Source organism: Bombina bombina, chromosome 1, assembly GCF_027579735.1.
Source record: "Bombina bombina isolate aBomBom1 chromosome 1, aBomBom1.pri, whole genome shotgun sequence".
NCBI classification, from domain to species: Eukaryota; Metazoa; Chordata; class Amphibia; order Anura; family Bombinatoridae; genus Bombina; species Bombina bombina.
In genome coordinates, this window is record NC_069499.1 from 1,404,619,959 (window position 1) to 1,404,643,997 (window position 24,039).

The 24,039-nt window shown below is 43.5% G+C and overlaps 1 protein-coding gene across 2 annotated transcripts in view; it reads left to right on the forward strand.

The window, feature by feature from the left end:
* Positions 1–16,077: 16,077 nt before the first annotated feature.
* APH1A (aph-1 homolog A, gamma-secretase subunit) overlaps positions 16,078–24,039 on the forward strand; it is a 57,841-nt gene continuing 49,879 nt past the window's right edge. For both annotated transcript variants that reach the window (XM_053705172.1, XM_053705176.1), the window contains exon 1: positions 16,078–16,234. In XM_053705172.1, coding sequence (XP_053561147.1) covers positions 16,122–16,234 — 113 coding nt within the window. In that variant the 5' untranslated portion in view covers positions 16,078–16,121. The remainder of the gene's footprint in view (positions 16,235–24,039) is intronic.

Genomic DNA, 24,039 nt, shown 5'->3' on the forward strand with positions numbered 1-24,039 from the left:
TATACTAGCAGACTGATGTTTCACAGTCAAAAAAGTTTTTTTTTTAAATATTTACACTACTGTTACAACAAATATGAGTGGTGGCACTAACTTGGCAAGTGGGCCTGGCACACACGCTGGCAGGCAGGCAACTGCAATTAGATTACACTAGCAGACTGATGCTTCACAGTCAAAATTTTTTTTTTAAAATATTTACACTACTGTTATAACAAATATGATTGGTGGCACTAGTTGGCAAGTGGGCCTGGCACACACGCTGGCAGGCAGGCAGGCAACTGCATTTAGATTACACTAGCAGACTTTTGTTTCACAGTCAAAAAAGTTTTTTTTTTAAAATATTTACACTACTGTTACAACAAATATGAGTGGTGGCACTAACTTGGCAAGTGGGCCTGGCACACACGCTGGCAGGCAGGCAACTGCAATTAGATTACACTAGCAGACTGATGTTTCACAGTCAAAAAAGTTTTTTTTTTTAATATTTACACTACTGTTATAACAAATATGATTGGTGGCACTAGTTGGCAAGTGGGCCTGGCACACACGCTGGCAGGCAGGCAACTGCAATTAGATTACACTAGCAGACTGATGTTTCACAGTCAAAAATTTTTTTTTTAAATATTTACACTACTGTTACAACATATATGAGTGGTGGAACTAACTTGGCAAGTGGGCCTGGCACACACGCTGGCAGGCAGGCAACTGCAATTAGATTACACTAGCAGACTGATGTTTCACAGTCAAAAAAGTTTTTTTTTTAATATTTACACTACTGTTACAACAAATATGAGTGGTGGCACTAACTTGGCAAGTGGGCCTGGCACACACGCTGGCAGGCAGGCAACTGCAATTAGATTACACTAGCAGACTGATGTTTCACAGTCAAAAAAGTTTTTTTTAAAAAAATATTTACACTACTGTTACAACAAATATGAGTGGTGGCACTAACTTGGCAAGTGGGCCTGGCACACACGCTGGCAGGCAGGCAGGCAACTCCAATTAGATTACACTAGCAGACTGATGTTTCACAGTCAAAAAAGTTTTTTTTTAAATATTTACACTACTGTTATAACAAATATGATTGGTGGCACTAGTTGGCAAGTGGGCCTGGGACACACGCTGGCAGGCAGGCAACTGCAATTAGATTACACTAACAGACTGGTGTTTCACAGTCTAAATTTCTCCAACATTGGTGTGTCCGGTCCACGGCTTCATCCATTACTTGTGGGAAATGTTCTCCCCCACAGGGAAAGGCAAGGAGAGCGCACAGCAAGAGCTGTCCATATAGCTCCCCCTCTGGCTCCGCCCCCCAGTCATTCTCCTTGCCGCTCTGAACAAGTAGCATCTACCACGGGGATGGCGAGGAGTTTGTGGTGTTAGTTGTAGTTTTTTATTCTTCTATCAAGAGTTTGTTATTTTAAAATAGTGCTGGCTTGTACTATTTACTCTATAACAGAAAAGTGATGAAGATTTCTGTTTAAGAGGGCTATGATTTTAGCACAAGTAACTAAAATCCATTACTGTTACCACGCAGGACTGTTGAAACAAGAGAACTTCAGTTGGGGGTAACAGTTTGCAGACTCATCTGCTTCAGGTATGACTAGTCTCCTTCTAACAACACAGGCTAATGCTAGATGACAGTCATTTTTCCCCTCAGTGGAAACGGTAAGCCATTTTTCTTTCACCTCAGCAAAAAAGATAACAGGCTTCCCCTTTTTGTTTTTTATGCTGGTAAACACTGTTAGGGGCTAAATCGATTGGTTTTTATTAAAATATTATACCATTTGAAATATTTTATAAGCTCACATACACTTGGGAACGTTTTTTATTGATCTGGCTTGTTTTAGACACCTAAATCTAGTCAGGAAGGCCCCTTCACTCTAGTGTGCTGAGGGAGGAAGCCTCATTTTGGCACTTCAGCTGTGCAGTTGAATTTCAAGGCAGTGCATGCAGATTCATGTGAGAGGGTCCTGTGGTTCAGAAAGTGACTCCAAAAGGCTTTTTTCTGTGACTGGTGACCCCTAAGGAACGCAAAAAGCTGCAGCAAGGCTGTAGCTGGGATTGTGGTGTGTAAAAACGGTTAAATCCAACAATTAGCTCCGGTTTGCTTGTTTTAAGAGCTAGAGTCTCCATATTTGCTGTGCAATACTTTCTAAGCATTAAGACACTGAGGTCCAATTTTCAGAAAAATCGGATATTGCCTTCATAGTTTTTTGAACATTCAGAAATAAATGTGTCATTTTATTATTTAAAGAGACAGTAACGTTTTTGTTTAAAATCGTTTTTATTGCATTGTTTGCCTAAATCTGTTTAACATGTCTGTTCCATCAGATAACCTATGTTCTGTGTGTATAGAGACAAATGTGGTTCCCCCTTCGAGTGTTTGTGATAATTGCGCCATAGCGTCCAAACAAAATCAGGACAGCTCTGTTATTTTTCATAATGTTGCCCAAGATGATTTATCTAATGAAGGTAGTGGGGATAGCTCTACATCCTCTCCTTCTGTGTCTACACCAGCTTTGCCCGCGCAGGCGACACCTAGCGCGCCAGTGCTTATTTCTATGCAACAATTATCAGCAGTAGTGGATAATTCTATAGCAAATCTTTTATCCAAACTGCCAGTTTTTCAGAGAAAGCGTGATTGTTCAGTTTTAAATACAGATAAAAAGGATGAACAATCAGACGCTGGCGATGCCTTATCTATTTTACCCTCACATCAATCGGAATTGGCTGTGAGGGAAGGGCTGTCTGAGGGTGAAATTTCAGACTCAGGAAAAATTTCTCAACAGGCAGAACCTGATCTAGTGGCATTTAAGTTTAAGCTAGAACATCTCAGCGCTTTGCTTAAGGAGGTATTAGCTACTCTGGATGACTGTGATTCCATGGTAGTACCAGAGAAGTTGTGCAAATTGGACAAATTTTTAGAGGTCCCAGTGCACGACGACGCTTTTCCAATACCTAAGAGGGTAGCGAACATAGTGGAAAAGGAGTGGGAGAAGCCAGGTGTACCCTTTGCCCCACCTACTATATTTAAGAAAATGTTTCCCATAGTAGACCCTAGAAGGGACGCATGGCAAACGGTCCCGAAGGTTGAGGGAGCTGTTTCAACACTAGCGAAGCGCACAACTATTCCTATAGAGGACAGCTGCGCTTTCAAAGATCCTATGGATAAAAAATTGGAAGGATTGCTTAAAAAGATTTTTGTTCAGCAAGGGTTCATCCTTCAACCAGCTACGTGTGTTATTACTGTCACTTCAGCGGCGTCCTTTTGGTTCGAAGAACTAGAAAGGTCGCTCCAGAAAGAGACTTCCTATGAAGAAGTCATGGACAGAATTCACGCATTAAAGTTAGCTAATTCCTTTATATTGGATGCCGCCTTTCAAATAACGAAATTGGCGGCGAAAAACTCAGGTTTTGATATAGTAGCGCGGAGAGCGCTTTGGCTAAAATCCTGGTCGGCAGACGTGTCGTCCAAGACTAAGTTACTGAATATTCCTTTCAAGGGTAAGACCCTTTTTGGGCCGGAATTGAAGGAAATTATTTCAGACATCACTGGGGGTAAGGGCCATGCCCTCCCACAGGATAGGCCTTTTAAGGCTAAGAACAAGTCTAATTTTCGTTCCTTTCGCAATTTCAGGAACGGACCGGCTAATAACTCCACTGCCGCTAGACAAGAAGGTAACGCGGCCCAGCCCAAACCCGCTTGGAAGCCATGCAAGGCTGGAACAAGGGTAAACAAACCAAGAAACCTGCTGCTGCTACCAAGACAGCATGAAGGGGTAGCCCCCGATCCGGGACCGGATCTGGTAGGGGGCAGACTATCTCTCTTCGCTCAGGCTTGGGCAAGAGATGTTCTGGATCCCTGGGCACTAGAGATAGTTTCCAAGGGATACCTGTTAGAATTCAAGGGACTTCCTCCAAAGGGAAGGTTCCACCTGTCTCGCTTATCTTCAGACCAGATAAAGAAACAGGCATTCTTACATTGTGTAAGAGACCTATCAAAGATGGGAGTGATAAACCCAGTCCCCTCCGGGGAACAAGGTCTAGGGTTTTACTCAAACCTGTTTGTGGTTCCCAAAAAAGAGGGAACTTTCAGGCCAATTCTGGATTTAAAGATATTAAACAAGTTCCTCAGAGTTCCATCCTTCAAGATGGAAACTATTCGGACAATCTTACCAACAATCTAGCAGGGTCAATTTTTGACTACCGTGGATCTGAAGGATGCGTATCTGCATATCCCAATCCACAAATCTCATCATCAGTTCCTGAGGTTCGCCTTTCTGGACAAACATTACCAGTTTGTGGCTCTTCCATTCGGTTTAGCCACCGCTCCTAGAATTTTCACAAAGGTGCTAGGGTCCCTTCTAGCGGTCCTAAGACCGAGGGGCATCGCTGTAGCACCTTATCTAGACGACATCCTAATCCAAGCGTCGTCTCTTTCCAAAGCGAGGGCTCATACAGACATTGTGGGATCACCTGTCTCAGGGAATGAGTTTCCGCAGACCGGAGTGGGTCATCGTCACGACCGACGCCAGCCTCTTGGGGTGGGGCGTGGTCTGGGACTCTCTGAAAGCTCAGGGCCTATGGTCGCAGGAAGAGTCACTTCTCCCGATAAACATTTTGGAACTAAGAGCTATATTCAATGCGCTCCTGGCTTGGCCTCAGCTAGCGGAAGCCAGGTTCATAAGATTTCAGTCGGACAACATAACGACTGTTGCGTACATCAATCATCAGGGGGGAACAAAGAGTTCCCTAGCGATGAAGGAAGTAACCAAGATAATCCAATGGGCAGAGAATCACTCCTGCCATCTATCTGCTATTCACATCCCAGGAGTAGACAACTGGGAGGCGGACTATTTGAGTCGTCAGACTTTCCATCCGGGGGAGTGGAAACTCCATCCGGAGGTCTTTGCTCAGTTAACCCAATTATGGGGCATTCCAGACATGGATCTAATGGTGTCCCGTCAGAACTTCAAGATTCCTTGCTACGGGTTCAGATCCAGGGATCCCAAGGCGACTCTAGTGGATGCATTAGTGGCGCCTTGGTCGTTCAACCTAGCATATGTGTTTCCACCGTTTCCTCTCCTCCCCAGGCTCATAGCCAGGATCAAACAGGAGAAGGCCTCGGTGATTCTGATAGCTCCTGCGTGGCCACGCAGGACTTGGTATGCAGACCTGGTGAATATGTCATCGGCTCCACCATGGAAGCTACCTTTGAGACAGGACCTTCTAGTACAAGGTCCATTCGAACATCCCAATCTAGTTTCTCTGCAGCTGTCTGCTTGGAAATTGAACGCTTGATTTTATCCAAGCGTGGGTTTTCAAATTCTGTGATTGATACTCTGGTCCAAGCCAGAAAACCTGTGACTAGAAGGATTTACCATAAAATATGGAAAAAATATATCTGTTGGTGTGAATCCAAAGGATTCTCCTGGAGTAAGATTAAAATTCCAAAGATTCTCTCCTTTCTCCAAGAAGGTTTGGATAAAGGATTGTCAGCTAGTTCTCTAAAAGGACAGATTTCTGCATTATCCGTCTTGTTGCACAAACGTCTGGCAGCTTTGCCAGATGTACAAGCTTTTGTTCAGGCTTTGGTTCGAATCAAGCCTGTTTACAGACCCATGACTCCTCCTTGGAGTCTAAATTTAGTTCTTTCAGTTCTTCAAGGGGTTCAGTTTGAACCTTTACATTCCATAGATATTAAGTTACTATCTTGGAAAGTTCTGTTTTTGGTTGCTATTTCTTCTGCTAGAAGAGTTTCTGAATTATCTGCTTTGCAGTGTGATCCACCCTATCTGGTGTTCCATTCAGATAAGGTTGTTTTGCGTACTAAGCCTGGTTTTTTTCCAAAAGTTGTTTCCAACGAGATCAACCAGGAAATAGTTGTTCCTTCTTTGTGTCCGAATCCAGTTTCAAAGAAGGAACGTTTATTACACAATTTAGATGTTGTTCGTGCTTTAAAGTTCTATTTAGAAGCAACAAAAGATTTTAGACAAACCTCATCCTTGTTTGTCGTTTACTCTGGTAAGAGGAGAGGTCAAAAAGCTACTGCTACCTCTCTCTCTTTCTGGCTGAAAAGCATTATCCGCTTGGCTTATGAGACTGCCGGACGGCAGCCTCCTGACCGTATCACAGCTCACTCTACTAGGGCTGTGGCTTCCACATGGGCCTATAAGAACGAGGCTTCTGTTGACCAGATATGTAAGGCAGCGACTTGGTCTTCTCTGCACACTTTTGCCAAATTCTACAAATTTGATATTTTTGCTTCTTCGGAGGCTGTTTTTGGGAGAAAGGTTTTGCAAGCCGTGGTGCCTTCTGTTTAGGTAACCTGATTTGCTCCCTCCCTTCATCCGTGTCCTAAAGCTTTGGTATTGGTTCCCACAAGTAATGGATGACGCCGTGGACCGGACACACCAATGTTGGAGAAAACAGAATTTATGCTTACTTGATAAATTACTTTCTCCAACGGTGTGTCTGGTCCACGGCCCGCCCTGGTTTTTTTAATCAGGTTGAAAAAAATTTTCTTTATACACTACAGTCACCACGGCACCCTATAGTTTCTCCTTTTTCTCCTAACCGTCGGTCGAATGACTGGGGGCGGAGCCAGAGGGGGAGCTATATGGACAGCTCTTGCTGTGTGCTCTCCTTGCCTTTCCCTGTGGGGAGAACATTTCCCACAAGTAATGGATGACGCCGTGGACCGGACACACCGTTGGAGAAAGTAATTTATCAGGTAAGCATAAATTCTGTTTTTTTTTTTTTTTTTAAATATTTACACTACTGTTATAACAAATATGATTGGTGGCACTAGTTGGCAAGTGGGCCTGGCACACACGCTGGCAGGCAGGCAACTGCAATTAGATTACACTAGCAGACTGATGTTTCACAGTCAAAAAAGTTTTTTTTAAAATATTTACACTACTGTTACAACAAATATGAGTGGTGGCACTAACTTGGCAAGTGGGCCTGGCACACACGCTGGCAGGCAGGCAACTGCAATTAGATTATACTAGCAGACTGATGTTTCACAGTCAAAAAAGTTTTTTAAAAAAAATATTTACACTACTGTTACAACAAATATGAGTGGTGGCACTAACTTGGCAAGTGGGCCTGGCACACACGCTGGCAGACAGGCAACTGCAATTAGATTACACTAGCAGACTGATGTTTCACAGTCAAAAAAGTTTTTTTTAAAATATTTACACTACTGTTACAACAAATATGAGTGGTGTCACTAACTTGGCAAGTGGGCCTGGCACACACGCTAGCAGGCAGGCAGGCAACTGCAATTAGATTACACTAGCAGACTGATGTTTCACAGTCAAAAAAGTTTTTTTTTTTTAAATATTTACACTACTGTTACAACAAATATGAGTGGTGGCACTAACTTGGCAAGTGGGCCTGGCACACACGCTGGCAGGTAGGCAACTGCAATTAGATTACACTAGCAGACTGATGTTTCACAGTCAAAAAAGTTTTTTTTTTAAATATTTACACTACTGTTACAACAAATATGAGTGGTGGCACTAACTTGGCAAGTGGGCCTGGCACACACGCTGGCAGGCAGGCAACTGCAATTAGATTACACTAGCAGACTGATGTTTCACAGTCAAAAAAGTTTTTTTTTTAAAATATTTACACTACTGTTACAACAAATATGAGTGGTGGCACTAACTTGGCAAGTGGGCCTGGCACACACGCTGGCAGGCATGCAACTGCAATTAGATTACACTAGCAGACTGATGTTTCACAGTCATAAAAGTTTTTTTTTACAAAATTTACACTACAGGGAGTGCAGAATTATTAGGCAAGTTGTATTTTTGAGGATTCATTTTATTATTGAACAACAACCATGTTCTCAATGAACCCAAAAAACTAATTAATATCAAAGCTGAATAGTTTTGGAAGTAGTTTTTAGTTTGTTTTTAGTTATAGCTATTTTAGGGGGATATCTGTGTGTGCAGGTGACTATTACTGTGCATAATTATTAGGCAACTTAACAAAAAACAAATATATACCCATTTCAATTACTTACTTTTACCAGTGAAACCAATATAACATCTCAACATTCACAAATATACATTTCTGACATTCAAAAACAAAACAAAAACAAATCAGTGACCAATATAGCCACCTTTCTTTGCAAGGACACTCAAAAGCCTGCCATCCATGGATTCTGTCAGTGTTTTGATCTGTTCACCATCAACATTGCGTGCAGCAGCAACCACAGCCTCCCAGACACTGTTCAGAGAGGTGTACTGTTTTCCCTCCTTGTAAATCTCACATTTGATGATGGACCACAGGTTCTCAATGGGGTTCAGATCAGGTGAACAAGGAGGCCATGTCATTAGATTTTCTTCTTTTATACCCTTTCTTGCCAGCCACGCTGTGGAGTACTTGGACGCGTGTGATGGAGCATTGTCCTGCATGAAAATCATGTTTTTCTTGAAGGATGCAGACTTCTTCCTGTACCACTGCTTGAAGAAGGTGTCTTCCAGAAACTGGCAGTAGGACTGGGAGTTGAGCTTGACTCCATCCTCAACCCGAAAAGGCCCCACAAGCTCATCTTTGATGATACCAGCCCAAACCAGTACTCCACCTCCACCTTGCTGGCGTCTGAGTCGGACTGGAGCTCTCTGCCCTTTATGATTAAACAACTAAAAATCTATGCACTGGTGGTAGATAATACTTCACATAAAAATCAGATACCCCAAGTCATCTGAATAAATAGTTTTAGTAGCAGTTATGATTGTCTTATATGTGTGCGCCTGTGTGCAAACACTGGCTTAATATCTACCAAATGACAATGGTCTTAGTAGTATTTGTATTTCTATGTCTGTTTATATAAATAAATGTATAGAAAAAAACGTTTTTTAGTTTTTAAAGAATTTTCATAGAATAATATCTTAAAATTATTAAGTTCTAATTCAAAAATAAAATTAAAAAATAATAATAAAAAAAATATACAAAGATTATTGGTTAAAAATAATATTCTTTTATTAGAATCAATATAAAACAGTCAGTCGAAATTGCTTAATCTTAAAGTGGTTATGTGAGAAAGTTGGTACCAACCAATTGTATTGAGGTGTAGCTACAATTAGTATATGATATATGTGTGTAAAATTAGCAAGTCCAGTTTATACCTTGGTAGGTATTTAAAAATACTTTTTGTAAAAGATTTGGCTTTTCGCTCATAAAATGCACCAAAGGTAGAAAATAAGGTATAATTGGTAGAAATACAGTTGTTTAGAGATCGTTGTTGAAGACAACTATTGACACCTGGTTCAACAATAGGTGTTTATTTTCAGCCTTTTTGAAATAAGCCTTTTTGTGATATGACCAAAAGATTTAGGCTAGGTGTTTGAGCCGTTTTCTGTATGTCACAGTAATTATATCACAATAGTTATTGAACACTTAGTTTGTCTTTTGCGATATTATTAATCAACAGACTTTGAATAAGGTACCTTATTTGCAGTTCCAAGTCATATATATTTTTTTTTAACCAATAATCTTTGTATATTTTTTTTATTATTATTTTTTATTTTTATTTTTGAATTAGAACTTAATAATTTTAAGATATTATTCTATGAAAATTCTTTAAAAACTAAAAAACGTTTTTTTCTATACATTTATTTATATAAACATAGACATAGAAATACAAATACTACTAAGACCATTGTCATTTGGTAGATATTAAGCCAGTGTTTGCACACAGGCGCACACATATAAGACAATCATAACAGCTCTCTGCCCTTTACCAATCCAGCCACGGGCCCATCCATCTGGCCCATCAAGACTCACTCTCATTTCATCAGTCCATAAAACCTTAGAAAAATCAGTCTTGAGATATTTCTTGGCCCAGTCTTGATGTTTCAGCTTGTGTGTCTTGTTCAGTGGTGGTCGTCTTTCAGCCTTTCTTACCTTGGCCATGTCTCTGAGTATTGCACACCTTGTGCTTTTGGGCACTCCAGTGATGTTGCAGCTCTGAAATATGGCCAAACTGGTGGCAAGTGGCATCTTGGCAGCTGCACGCTTGACTTTTCTCAGTTCATGGGCAGTTATTTTGCACCTTGGTTTTTCCACACGCTTCTTGCGACCCTGTTGACTATTTTGAATGAAACGCTTGATTGTTCGATGATCACGCTTCAGAAGCTTTGCAATTTTAAGAGTGCTGCATCCCTCTGCAAGATATCTCACTATTTTTGACTTTTCTGAGCCTGTCAAGTCCTTCTTTTGACCCATTTTGCCAAAGGAAAGGATGTTGCCTAATAATTATGCACACCTGATATAGGGTGTTGATGTCATTAGACCACACCCCTTCTCATTACAGAGATGCACATCACCTAATATGCTTAATTGGTAGTAGGCTTTCGAGCCTATACAGCTTGGAGTAAGACAACATGCATAAAGAGGATGATGTGGTCAAAATACTAATTTGCTTAATAATTCTGCACTCCCTGTACTGTTACAACAGATATGAGTGGTGGCACTTAGCAAGTGGGCCTGGCACACACGCTGGCAGGCAGGCAACTGCAATTAGATTACACTAGCAGACTGATGTTTCACAGTCAAAATTACACAGGCAAAAAAAAAAAAAGATGTTCTTACCTTAAAAAGGGCTTTTTGGCGTGATGTCCTTACAGCAGAGATCAAATGAGTGCTTCAGGCATCCAATCCCAAACTCTCAGGTACTGGCTGAAGATGTCTTCTATTTCGACGTGTGACTGTCCCTCCTGCAGTAAGGACTACATAAGACCTTGGTTCCAGAGAGCGTCCTATTATGATAGCAGGCGTCTTCCATTTCTTCTCATCATCCAGTTTAACTCTGACATTTTGGCTCACATTCAGCTCCTGTCCTTACAGCAGAGATCAAATGAGTGCTTCAGGACTTTAGTGGACACTGAATACACTAGCCTAGCTATGAATTTCACTATAAAATCAGCAGCAGCTACACTATCCCTCCTCTCACTAAGAATGCAGGATCAGAATGAATCTAAAATGGCTGCTGTCCAGGAGCTGGGAGGGTCTGGGTGGGAGTGTCTGCTGCTGATTGGCTGAAATATGTCTGCAGACTGTGAGATACAGGGTCAAAGTTTTCTCAATGATGACGAATAGGAGGCGGATCGAACATTGCATATGTTCGCCCGCCACGGCGAACATGAACAAGCTATGTTCGCCGGGAACTATTCGCCGGCGAACTATTCGCGACATCACTACTGGTCACTGCTCTAAATACAGTGCTAATCCCGGTAGCGGGCTGGAAGTTTCACAACTCTTCCACTTGACTTCATTTTACATGAACTGTCCTCTACAGAAGAAGGTGATTGAGAGTCTGCTGGAAGCAAAGAAGTATCCCGCTGTGGTCTAGCTGTCTAGCTGAGGGGAAGTTACCCCTCTTAAAACAGGGGATTCCACCGGTTGTGGCTCTAAGGCATCCAATCCCAAACTCTCAGGTACTGGCTGAAGATGTCTTCTATTTCGACGTGTGACTGTCCCTCCTGCAGTAAGGACTACATAAGACCTTGGTTCCAGAGAGCGTCCTATTATGATAGCAGGCGTCTTCCATTTCTTCTCATCATCCAGTTTAACTCTGACATTTTGGCTCACATTCAGATCCTGCAAAGGCCTCACAGGTTGTTTTCTGTCGTAGAAGAATCGGTAGCCCCTTTTCGCCTCTCCATCCCTCCTAAGGACCTTGTCCCAAGGAATAGAGGGGACTGGCTGGAAGATACCCACAGAGGGTAAAGTAGTGCAAATCTGACGTCCTAGCATCAACTGTGCCGGGCTAAAACCTGTGGCTTGGATGAGAGTCGCCCTATAGGCCAAGAGAGCTAGGTACGGATCAGATTGCTTCAGAATGAACTTGGTTGTTTGAACGGTCCTTTTGGCTATTCCATTGGGCTGCGGGTAATGCAGACTTGACGTAGAATGGGTGAAATCATATTCACTGCTGAAAGAACTGAACTCCATGGAAGCAAACTGCATTCCGTTATAACTCACTAGCTCCATCGGTATGCCCCACCGGGCGAACAAGCTTTTGAGACGAGTTACAATGGCCAGACCGGTTTGTGCTCATACAGTTGTGCAATCTCCAAATACCGGGAATAGTAGTCGATCACAACCAGGTACTTCTTCCCATTAAGTTCACACAAATCTGCGGCTATCTTCTGCCACGGTCCTGCAGGCAGCAGGGTAGAAATTAAGGGCTCTCTTCTCTGAGTAGGCCGGCATTCCCGGCAAAAGGCACATTCTGACACGTGGCTTGAAATGTCGGTACTGATCCCAGGCCACTATACCGCTGTAGCTGCCCTTTCTCTGCATATTGTAATGCCCAAGTGGCCATCGTGAATCCTGCTTAACATCTCCTTCCGCATGCTAGCAGGAATGACAATGGGGTCTTGGAACAGCACTAAACCATCCAGCTTTGTGAGCTGTGACCTCTCTGACTGGTAAGAAATCAAAGACATCCTTGCTGCCCGGCTCTCTGGCCAACCTTTTTTTATGTATTTAATAACTTCTTAAAGATCTGTATCTAAACGTGTCTCCTTTCTTATTTGCTCTAGCTTCCTTGACGAGATGTAGACGATGCCAGAACTGAATCCACGTACACGTTCATATCTGATTCTGTTGAAGATTCTTCAGCAGCAGCCAGTGGGAGCCTGGAAATGTATCTGCCACAACTAGTTGTTTCCCCGGCACATGCACTGCCTAAACATTGAACCTGAGCAGTCTCATCAGAAGTCTCTGGCATCTTAGGGGTGTCTTGTAAATATCATAGGAATTGATTAAAGGGATTAGTGGTTTATGGTCAGTTTCAAGACTAAACTTCTCTAAACCCACTAGGTAATGCTGAAAGCGCTCACAGGCCCAAAGTGCAGCCAGGCACTCTTTCTCAATTTGGGCGTATTTCGATTCTGCAGCCGTCAGTGTACGGGAACAGTAGGCAATGGGCCGTAGTTTGTTCTCATTCAGCTGCAAATGGGTGGCCCCTAGCCCATAACTGCTCGCATCAGCACTAACCACAGTCTTTTTAGAAGGGTCGTAGAACCCCAACACTGGGGCAGACCCCAGCAGGGAATTGGCCTGTAAAAAAGCTTCTTCCTGTGGAGGTCCCCAGACCGAGGCAACATCTTTCTTCAACAACTCAGTGATAGGGTGGAGTACGGTGACTAAATCTGGTAGGAACCTGGTCACATAATTCACAAGGCCCAATATTTGTCTCAGCTTGTGTACATAACAAGGACTTTTCATCTTTTCAATAGCAAAGATTTTATCAGGGTCCGGGCTGATGCCATCTCCATTGATGATATGCCCAAAATAACATAACTCAGATTTTCCAAAATGGCATTTCTCTTTATTTAATTTCAGCCCAGATTCTCTAATGGTCTGCAGCACACAGCTCAATCGCTGATCATGTTCTTCCAGTGTAGACACAAACACTAAAATGTCATCCATGACGTCTGCCGTGCCCTCGTGGCTGTTCAAGAGGTAACTCATCTCTCTTTGAAAGAGTTCAGGAGCAGAGGATATCCCGAAGGGGAGTCTGCAGAAACAAAACTGACCTACCGGTGTAATGAAGGTAGTCAGTTTGCGGCACTTTGGTTCTAGAGGTATCTGCTAGAAGCCACTGGAAGCATCCAGTGTAGAGAAAAACTTTGCCAAAGCCAGTTTCGGAGCTGTCTTCAAGCGTCTGCAGCACGTATCTCTCTCTTTTCACTGCCTCATTCAGCTGATGCGTACCTTCCTGCTCTTCTTCGCAACGGGCACAATGGGAACACACCAGTCAGTTGCTTTGACAACCTCTTCATAACTCCCATATTCTTCATTCGCAGAAGTCCCTTCTCCACTTGAGGCATGAGCGGAAATTGAATTCTACGAGGAGTAGTATGGGACATGCTGTATGGGACTGCATCAACTTTAAGTGATATTCGGACTGGGTTACAATTTAACAGGCCCAATTCTCCAAACATGTCTTCCGTAATATCATTTACTCTGGCGACAAGGCCCAAACCACAGACGGCTTTCCTGCTCAATAGGTTGTTAACACACTAATATCTAATTACATGTACCCACATGGTGAATTTCCTCTGCTTGTACTCGCAGCTGGCAAGAAATTTCCCCGCACAATCGATGCGGCCACCAGGACTATAAACTTTCGTTCTAACTTTCACCAGCTGAGACATAACAGTGATGTCTGCTCCTGTGTCAATCTTGAATGCAACCTTGGCTCCCATTAAAGTAAGGGCAACCCGTCAATCTTCTGAACCAGTCCGTTCAACAACAGACCTTACAAAGGACACTTATTGAGCCTCCTGGTCACTATCCACCTGCATCTCCTTAATGGACTCAGTTTTACACACCACTTCAAAATGGCCCATCCGGTTACACTTTCTACATCTTTTATCTTTAGCGGGGCATATGACATTCTGATCATGGATATGGTTACACCGCGTGCAGCGAGCCTGCTGCACCCATCCGCTTCTGGGTCTATCTGTTGCCCTTGGTCTACCGCTCACACTGTGCCTTTCACTTGCAGCTCTCCTGAACTGCTGCACTTCACAAAACTTTCAGACCTCATGTCAGCACTTTGCTTTTTCACCAGTTCTCTCTGGCGGGCGATCCTAATAGCCCCATCTAACGTCAATTCAGCCTCCAACAGTATCTTGAGACCTCAGCATCTGCAATTCCTATAACTATTCTGTCTCTGATTTGTTCTTCTTTAGCAACACCAAACTTACAGAATTCAGCTAATTCATACAGGTTGCGCACAAATGAATCCACTGATTCTCCCACACACACTAAGCGCGTTTATGGAAACAGGCCCTCTCATGAATCACATTACGTTTGGGTACAAAGTGAGAACTGAGTTTGTTCATGATTATTTCAAAGTCAAACTCTTCCCCTTCTTGGAATGTAAAGGCATTAAACACCGGCTACACATCTTTCCCCATAGCGTATAAAAGAGAATTAACTTGTACTTCACCACTTTCCTTGACCAGCTTGGACGTAATCCTAAAGCGTTGAAACTTCTGACGCCATGTGGGTCAAGCTGCAGGCTGAGAGAAATCAAAAGGCTCAGGTGGGGTAAACTTTGACATTGTCATTACTCGGGAAACAGAAGCGCAGGCAAGTACTTCTGACACCATGTCATGAGATAAAGGACACAGCATAGAAGGTACAACGCTATTTTATTGCAGAGCATAGAAGTATACAGACTGCACAACACATTAGACTTAGTAAGTGCGACATAGACTATAACGGCTACAAGCCACGCCCCCATCCGGTGACGTCACCCCCCCCACTCTCATCACACTGGTATTACAAAGAGGAGCGCTAATATCACTTGCATGCAAGCAATATTTAGCTCTCCACTTGTAATATGGCCCACAAATGACATGCTCTAACGAAATACAGCATCTAATTTTTAGACTATTATTGCCCTTTAAAAGATACTAATTTCTTGAAATATCTATTATGCATTTTCATATGACCTGATTTTTTTTTTAATGCAGGAATCCTGTATAGTATATTAAAATCATTATTAAATGTAGTTTTTCTAAATTAATTTAACTATTTGATTAATATTTTTATTTTGTTACAGAACTACAATGCGTTTTAGACAAGATGAATGTAAAGTGTTGCAGATTTCAGATCATGGAAAATACCTTCACAATTATATTTTTCATTTTCAGTGTGATTTTATTGACTCATATTGTACTCCGGAAAACAGACACGACTAGTGCTACTACTGAATGTTGAGGCGCTATACAAATAAGCGATATTCACGTAGGGCACAAAACGCACAATGATCATTTGTGATTATGTCTCGGTAGTAGGTGTATGATGAGATTGGCAGTTATGTACTAATATATGAATAACAGTGAAACCACCTTACTCTCTCAGGAATAAAATAAAAGGATAGAAAAGACCCATCCCATTTTCAACCACATTATCATAACCTATTGTTGCACGGAATGATAATGACAGTCACAGACAGAACTACAATTCCCATAATGTCTATAGGTTTTTTACGTCAAAGCAGCGCCACGCCTCGTTCTGAAAACTATTATGTCCTTTCGGGCAGCCGTAGAGGAGAGGCGGAAGTGGGGCGCTTAGGGAAGATGGGGGCTGCAGTGTTTTTTGGTTGTACGTTTGTGGCCTTTGGTCCGGCGCTCTCTTTATTCATACTCACCATCGCCCGGGACCCACTGAGAGTAATTATCCTTGTGGCAGGGTGAGTATAGTTTCACTTAGTGAGTGCCGCATACAGTGGTGTTGATTTTTAGTTCCATGCTCTTGCTTCATGTACTGTAATTGAAGGGTATATTTCTCCCGGCTGATTATCTGGTCATACACTTTTATGAAGGGTATCTTTCTCCCTGCTGAATATATGGTCGTGCACTTTAAATGAAGGGTATCTCTCCCTGCTGAGTATATGGTCATAACCCTTTATAAAGGGTATATTTCTCCCTGCTTAATATATGATTGTTGAATGTCTATTCCATGTTGTATTATGGGTATTTCCCCCTTTCAGAATATAGCCTTCTAGGTTTATCCTCCTTGTGCACAATGTTACACTTAGTGTATGCTACTAATGCCACTGGCAGCACAGGTCATTGACTGGTTCCATCCGCTGGCAACCCATGACACTGGTCAGTGGCAGTGCATTGCACAATTGGTATGGGCCGCTAGCTGAGCGTGACAGTGATTGGTGCTGGTCTCATGTTGCTCATAGCAGTTATTGGTACCTTGTGCTGGTCACAGATTGGTTGCTGCTGGCAGCACATTGCTCCACTAAACTTCTGGTTCTTGCAGCATAAAGAACCAAGGGAATCATTCTCTTGCAACTTGTATTGCAGTACAGTTATGTGGCATATCATATGTTGCTCCTTTGGGTATATGCCACTTGCAGCTAATACAGGCACTGTTTGTATTTAGTGACCACAAGTATCAGCTAACAACCCAGTATAGTGCTTTGTGTTGCGTTGCATAATGTGTCCATTGTACACAGTAATGTCACATGGGTTGCCTGGTGCACAGTAAGGGATGTACTAAAAGGAATGACAAGCGTTAATTGCAAAATGGAATGCCCATAGACTTTAATGGGATGTAAAATTAAGTGTTGAAGCAACAAAACTATGAGACATATCAACTAGATATTTACCAGATATCTTCCCCAGGTACAGTATCATATTCTGAAAGGGAGATTATTTCAGATTATAGCTGTTTACTATGGAATGACAAGGGTGAATGACATAATGGAATAACCATAGACTATAATGGGATTACATTTAAAGGGACACTGAACCCAAATTTTTTCTTTCCTGATTCAGATAGAGCATGCAATTTTAAGCCACTTTCTAATTTATTCCTATTATCAATTTTTCTTCATTCTCTTGCTATCTTTATTTTAAAAAGACATCTAAGCTTTTTTTTTTTTATTCAGAACTCTGGACAGCACTTTTTTATTGGTGGATGAGTTTATCCACCAATCAGCAAGAACAACCCAGGTTGATCACCAAAAATGGGCCGGCATCTAAACTTACTTTCTTGCATTTCAAATAAAGATACCAAGAGAATGAAGAAAATTTGATAATAGGAGTAAATTAGAAAGTTGCTTAAAATATAATGCTCTATCTGAATCACGAAAGAAAAAATTTGGTTACAGTGTCCCTTTAAAAGTGCTATGGACCCTAAAATATGAGACATATCAAATAGATATTTACCAGATATGTTCCCCAGGTACAGTAGCATATTCTGAAAGTGAGATTATAGCTGCTTTCTATGGAATGACAAGGGTGAATGACAAAATGGAATGCCCATACACTATAATGGGATTACATTTAAAAGTGCTATAGCAACAAAAATATCAGACATATCAAATAGATATTTACCATATATGTTCCCCAGGTACAGTAGCATATTCTGAAAGTGAGAGTACATGAGATTATGGGGCCTATTTATCAATCCATCAACAGCAAATATGCTGGAATTCCGCAGCGTAATTGTGGAGAGCTTGATTCGCCTTATTTATCAAAAGCTACAGACCGGCAAAAGTAGAATTTTGTGACGTAACATACGATCCGCCGGTCTCAGTCCGACACAGATCAATGCTTACGTCACTACAGATGTTCCAAATGCAAATTCGGCACTATCTGACTACTTTTGCAAGTTAACAAAAATCTACCAGATACGCTCGCCACTATTCCGGCCCAGCGTACCTTGGTACCTTGTTTTCAATCTGCCGCCCTGGAGGCGGCGGATGCCATAGGAATCAATGGGAGTCTGAAAGCAGCGAAAGCTTATGTTCGCTGCTGCCCGATATCCCATTGATTCCTATGGGAGAATAAAATTTAAGTTTACACCTAACACCCTAACATGTACCCCGAGTCTAAACACCCCTAATCTGCCGCCCGACACTGCCGCCACCTACGTAGTTATTAACCCCTATCCAGCCGCTCCCGAACCCCACCGCAACTAAATAAAGTTATTAACCCCTAAACCCCTGGCCTCAAACATCACTACCACTTACTAAACCTATTAACCCCTAAACTGCCAGCCCCCCATATCGCCATAAACTAAATTAAACTATTAAGCCCTAAACCTAACAACCCGCTAACTTTAAATTAAATATTAACTCATCCCTATCTTATAATAGATTTAAACTTACCTTTAGATTCAAATTAAACTATATTAAACTAATAATTAATCTACCCTATTATACTAAAATTACAATAAACTATATTAAATTAATAATTAATCTACCCTAACTTTTATACTAAAATTACATTAAACTACAAATTAAATTAACTATATTATATATTTAAACACCTAACCCTACTCAAATAATTAAAATCTATACTAAAAAATTACAAAGTTACAAAAACTAACAACTAAGTTACAAAAAATAACAAACACTAAGTTACACAAAAAAATAAACACTAAATTGCAAAAAAGAAATTATCAAAGATTTAAACTAATTACACCTAATCTAAGGGCCCTATGAAAATAAAAAAGCCCCCCAAAATAAAAAAAACCCTAACCTACAATAAACTACAAATAGCCCTTAAAAGGGCCAAAGAAATCCGCTCTTTTACCTGTAAATAAAAAATACAAATACCCCCCCAACAGTAAAAGCCACCACCCACACAACCCTCCCCCCCAAATAAAAACCTAATCTAAAAAAACATAAGCTCCCATTGCCCTGAAAAGGGCATTTGGATGGGCGTTGCCCTTAAAAGGGCATTTAGCTCTATTGCAGCCCAAACCCTAACCTAAAAATAAAACTCACCCAATACACCCTTAAAAAATTCTAACACTAACCCCAGAAGATTCACTTACAGTTTTGAAGATCCGACATCCATCCTCCAAGAAGCCGACAGAAGTCTTCATCCAGACGGCATCTTCTATCTTCATCCGTCGCGGAGCGGCTCCATCTTCAAGACATCCGATGCAGAGCATCCTCTTCTGACGGCTTCTTAGGAATGAAGGTTCCTTTAAATGACGTCATCCAAGATGGTGTCCCTTAGATTCCAATTGGCTGATAGAATTCTATCAGCCAATCGGAATTAAGGTTGAAAAAATCCTATTGGCTGTTGCAATCATCCAAGCGGCCGAAGTTGCAATCAGCCAATAGGATTGAACTTCAATCTTATTGGCTGATCCAATATGATTGAGCTTGCATTCTATTGGCTGTTCCAATCAGCCAATAAAATGCCAGCTCAATCCTATTGGCTGATTGCAACAGCCAATAGGATTTTTTCAACCTTAATTCCGATTGGCTGATAGAATTCTATCAGCCAATCGGAATCTAAGGGACACCATCTTGGATGACGTCATTTAAAGGAACCTTCATTCCGAAGAAGCCGTCGTCAGAAGAGGATGCTCCGCGTCGGATGTCTTGAAGATGGAGCTGCTCCGCGCTGGATGGATGAAGATAGAAGATGCCGTCTGGGTGAAGACTTCTGCGGGATTGGATGAAGACTTCAGCCGCTTGGATTAAGACTTCTCCCGTATCTTCAAAACTGTAATTTAATATCGTTTATTGTAATTTTAGTATGTTAGGGTAGATTAATTATTAATTTAATATAGTTTAATTTAAATCTAAAGGTAAGTTTAAATTTATTATAACATAGGGATGCGTTAAAGGGACACTGAACCCAAATGTTTTCTTTCGTGATTCAGATAGAGCATGCAATTTTAAGCAACTTTCTAATTTACTCATATTATCAAATTTTCTTTATTCTCTTGGTATCTTTATTTGAAATGCAAGTATGTAAGTTTAGATGCTGGCCCATTTTTGGTGAACAACCTGGGTTGTCCTTGCTGATTGGTGGATAAATTCATCCACCAATAAAAAAGTGCTGTCCAGAGTTCTGATCCAAAAAAAGTTTAGATGTCGTCTTTTTCAAATAAAGATAGCAAGAGAACGAAGAAAAATTGATACTAGGAGTAAATTAGAAAGTTGCTTAAAATTGCATGCTCTTTCTGAATCACAAAATAAAAAAATTGGGTTCTGTTTCCCTTTAATATTTAATATAAAGTTAGCGGGTTGTTAGGTTTAGGGGTTAATAGGATAATTTAGTTTATGGCGATGTGGGGGGCTGGCGGTTTAGGAGTTAATAACTTTAGTTTCGGTGGGCTCCGGGAGCGGCGGGATAGGGGTTAATAACAAAATGTAGGTGGCGGCAGTGTAGGGGGCAGCAGATTAGGGGTTAATAACATAATGTAGGTGGCGGTGGGCTCCGGGAGCGGAGGGATAGGGGTTAATACATTTATTAGAGTTGTGGTGGGCTCCGGGAGCGGCGGTTTAGGGGTTAATAACTTTATTTAGTTGGGTCGGGGTGCGGCGGGATAGGGGTTAAACAGTTTAGTATAGCGGCGGTGCTCAGTGACAGTATACAAATAAAGCTGGGAAAAAGCTGAATAGCAGTAAGATCGATGACTGTTAGTTATCAACAGTCCGCTGCTCATCGCCCCGTATTTGGTGTGCAGCTTTTTGACAGCTTTTTTGTTAAATATGGAGAGCGTATTCAGGTTCGCGGCGGCGATGTCATGCGAGCATATTGGTGCCGGCGAATGCAGCACAGTTGACGGCTTGATAAATAGGCCCCTATAGCTGCTTTCTATGGAATGACAAGGAGAGCCCATAGACTATAATGAGGATACATTTAAAAGTGCTATAGAAACTAAAATATGAGACATATCAAAAAGATATTTACCAGATATGTTCCCCAGGTACAGTAGCATATTCTGAAAGTGAGATTACATCAGATTATAGCTGCTTTCTATGGAATGACAAGGGTGAATGACAAAATGGAGTGCCCATAGACTTAAATGGGATGTAAAATTAAGTGTTGAAGCAACAAAACTATGAGACATATCAACTAGATATTTACCAGATATGTTCCCAAGGTACAGTAGCATATTCTGAAAGTGAGATTATAGCTGCTTTCTATGGAATGACAAGGGTGAATGACATAATGGAATGCCCATCCTATAATATAAAAGGCCAAGTGTGTTTGTCCGAAGCTGTCATGCGCAGTAGAGACAGCACAAGGATAAACACACCTGGCCTTATCTGACATGCTGTTTGCGGGGGTGGGTTGAAAGTGGGCATGGCCGGGCGGGACCGTGGGCGTGTCCGGGCTCGGTCGGCGCGAGAGAGGGAGAGAGACGAAAAGAGAGGGGGAAAGAGCGCTCTCTCTCTTCCCCTCTTTTGCGCGCGCTCTCTCTCTTCCCCTCTTTTGCGCGCCCTCTCTCTCTTCCCCCCTCTTTTGCGCGCGCTCTCTCTCTTCCCCTCTCTCTTTTGCGCGCGCGCGCTCTCTCTCTTCCCCTCTCTCTTTTGCGCGCGCGCTCTCTCTCTTCCCCTCTCTCTTTTGCGCGCGCGCTCTCTCTCTTCCCCTCTCTCTTTTGCGCGCGCGCGCTCTCTCTCTTCCCCTCTCTCTTTTGCGCGCGCGCTCTCTCTCTTCCCCTCTCTCTTTTCCGCGCGCGCTCTCTCTCTTCCCCTCTCTCTTTTGCGCGCGCGCTCTCTCTCTTCCCCTCTCTCTTTTGCGCGCGCGCTCTCTCTCTTCCCCTCTCTCTTTTGCGCGCGCGCTCTCTCTCTTCCCCTCTCTCTTTTGCGCGCGCGCTCTCTCTCTTCCCCTCTCTCTTTTGCGCGCGCGCTCTCTCTCTTCCCCTCTCTCTTTTGCGTGCGCGCTCTCTCTCTTCCCCTCTCTCTTTTGCGCGCGCGCTCTCTCTCTTCCCCTCTCTCTTTTGCGCGCGCTCTCTCTCTTCCCCTCTCTCTTTTGCGCGCGCGCTCTCTCTCTTCCCCTCTCTCTTTGCGCGCGCGCTCTCTCTCTTCCCCTCTCTCTTTTGCGCGCGCCCTCTCTCTCTTCCCCTCTCTCTTTTGCGCGCGCGCTCTCTCTCTTCCCCTCTCTCTTTTGCGCGCGCCCTCTCTCTCTTCCCCTCTCTCTTTTGCGCGCGCGCGCGCTCTCTCTCTTCCCCTCTCTCTTTCGCGCGCGCGCTCTCTCTCTTCCCCTCTCTTTTGCGCGCGCTCTCTCTCTTCCCCTCTCTTTTGCGCGCGCTCTCTCTCTTCCCCTCTCTCTTTTGCGCGCTCTCTCTCTTCCCCTCTCTCTCTTTTGCGCGCGCTCTCTCTCTTCCCCTCTCTCTCTTTTGCGCGCGCTCTCTCTCTCTTCCCCTCTCTCTCTTTTGCGCGCGCTCTCTCTCTTCCCCTCTCTCTTTTGCGCGCGCGCTCTCTCTCTTCCCCTCTCTTTTGCGCGCGCTCTCTTCCCCTCTCTTTTGCGCGCGCTCTCTTCCCCTCTCTTTTGCGCGCGCTCTCTTCCCCTCTCTTTTGCGCGCGCTCTCTCTCTTCCCCTCTCTTTTGCGCGCGCTCTCTTCCCCTCTCTTTTGCGCGCGCTCTCTCTCTTCCCCTCTCTCTTTTGCGCGCGCTCTCTCTCTTCCCCTCTCTCTTTTGCGCGCGCTTTCTCTCTTCCCCTCTCTCTCTTTTGCGCGCGCTCTCTCTCTTCCCCTCTCTCTCTTTTGCGCGCGCTCTCTCTCTTCCCCTCTCTCTCTTTTGCGCGCGCTCTCTCTCTTCCCCTCTCTCTCTTTTGCGCGCGCTCTCTCTTCCCCTCTCTCTCTTTTGCGCGCGCTCTCTCTTCCCCTCTCTCTCTTTTGCGCGCGCTCTCTCTCTTCCCCTCTCTCTCTTTTGCGCGCGCTCTCTCTCTTCCCCTCTCTCTCTTTTGCGCGCGCTCTCTCTCTTCCCCTCTCTCTCTTTTGCGCGCGCTCTCTCTCTTCCCCTCTCTCTCTTTTGCGCGCGCTCTCTCTCTCCCCCTCTCTCTCTTTTGCGCGCGCTCTCTCTCTTCCCCTCTCTCTCTTTTGCGCGCGCTCTCTCTCTTCCCCTCTCTCTCTTTTGCGCGCGCTCTCTCTCTTCCCCTCTCTCTCTTTTGCGCGCGCTCTCTCTCTTCCCCTCTCTCTCTTTTGCGCGCGCTCTCTCTCTTCCCCTCTCTCTCTTTTGCGCGCGCGCTCTCTCTCTTCCCCTCTCTCTTTTGCGCGCGCGCTCTCTCTCTTCCCCTCTCTCTTCCCCTCTCTCTTTTGCGCGCGCGCTCTCTCTCTTCCCCTCTCTCTTTTGCGCGCGCTCTCTCTCTTCCCCTCTCTCTTTTGCGCGCGCTCTCTCTCTTCCCCTCTCTCTTTTGCGCGCGCTCTCTCTCTTCCCCTCTCTCTTTTGCGCGCGCTCTCTCTCTTCCCCTCTCTCTTTTGCGCGCGCTCTCTCTCTTCCCCTCTCTCTTTTGCGCGCGCTCTCTTCCCCTCTCTTTTGCGCGCGCTCTCTCTCTTCCCTCTCTCTCTTTTGCGCGCGCTCTCTCTCTTCCCCTCTCTCTCTTTTGCGCGCGCTCTCTCTCTTTTGCGCGCGCTCTCTCTCTTTTGCGCGCGCTCTCTCTCTTTTGCGCGCGCTCTCTCTCTTTTGCGCGCGCTCTCTCTCTTTTGCGCGCGCTCTCTCTCTTTTGCGCGCGCTCTCTCTCTTTTGCGCGCGCTCTCTCTCTTTTGCGCGCGCTCTCTCTCTTT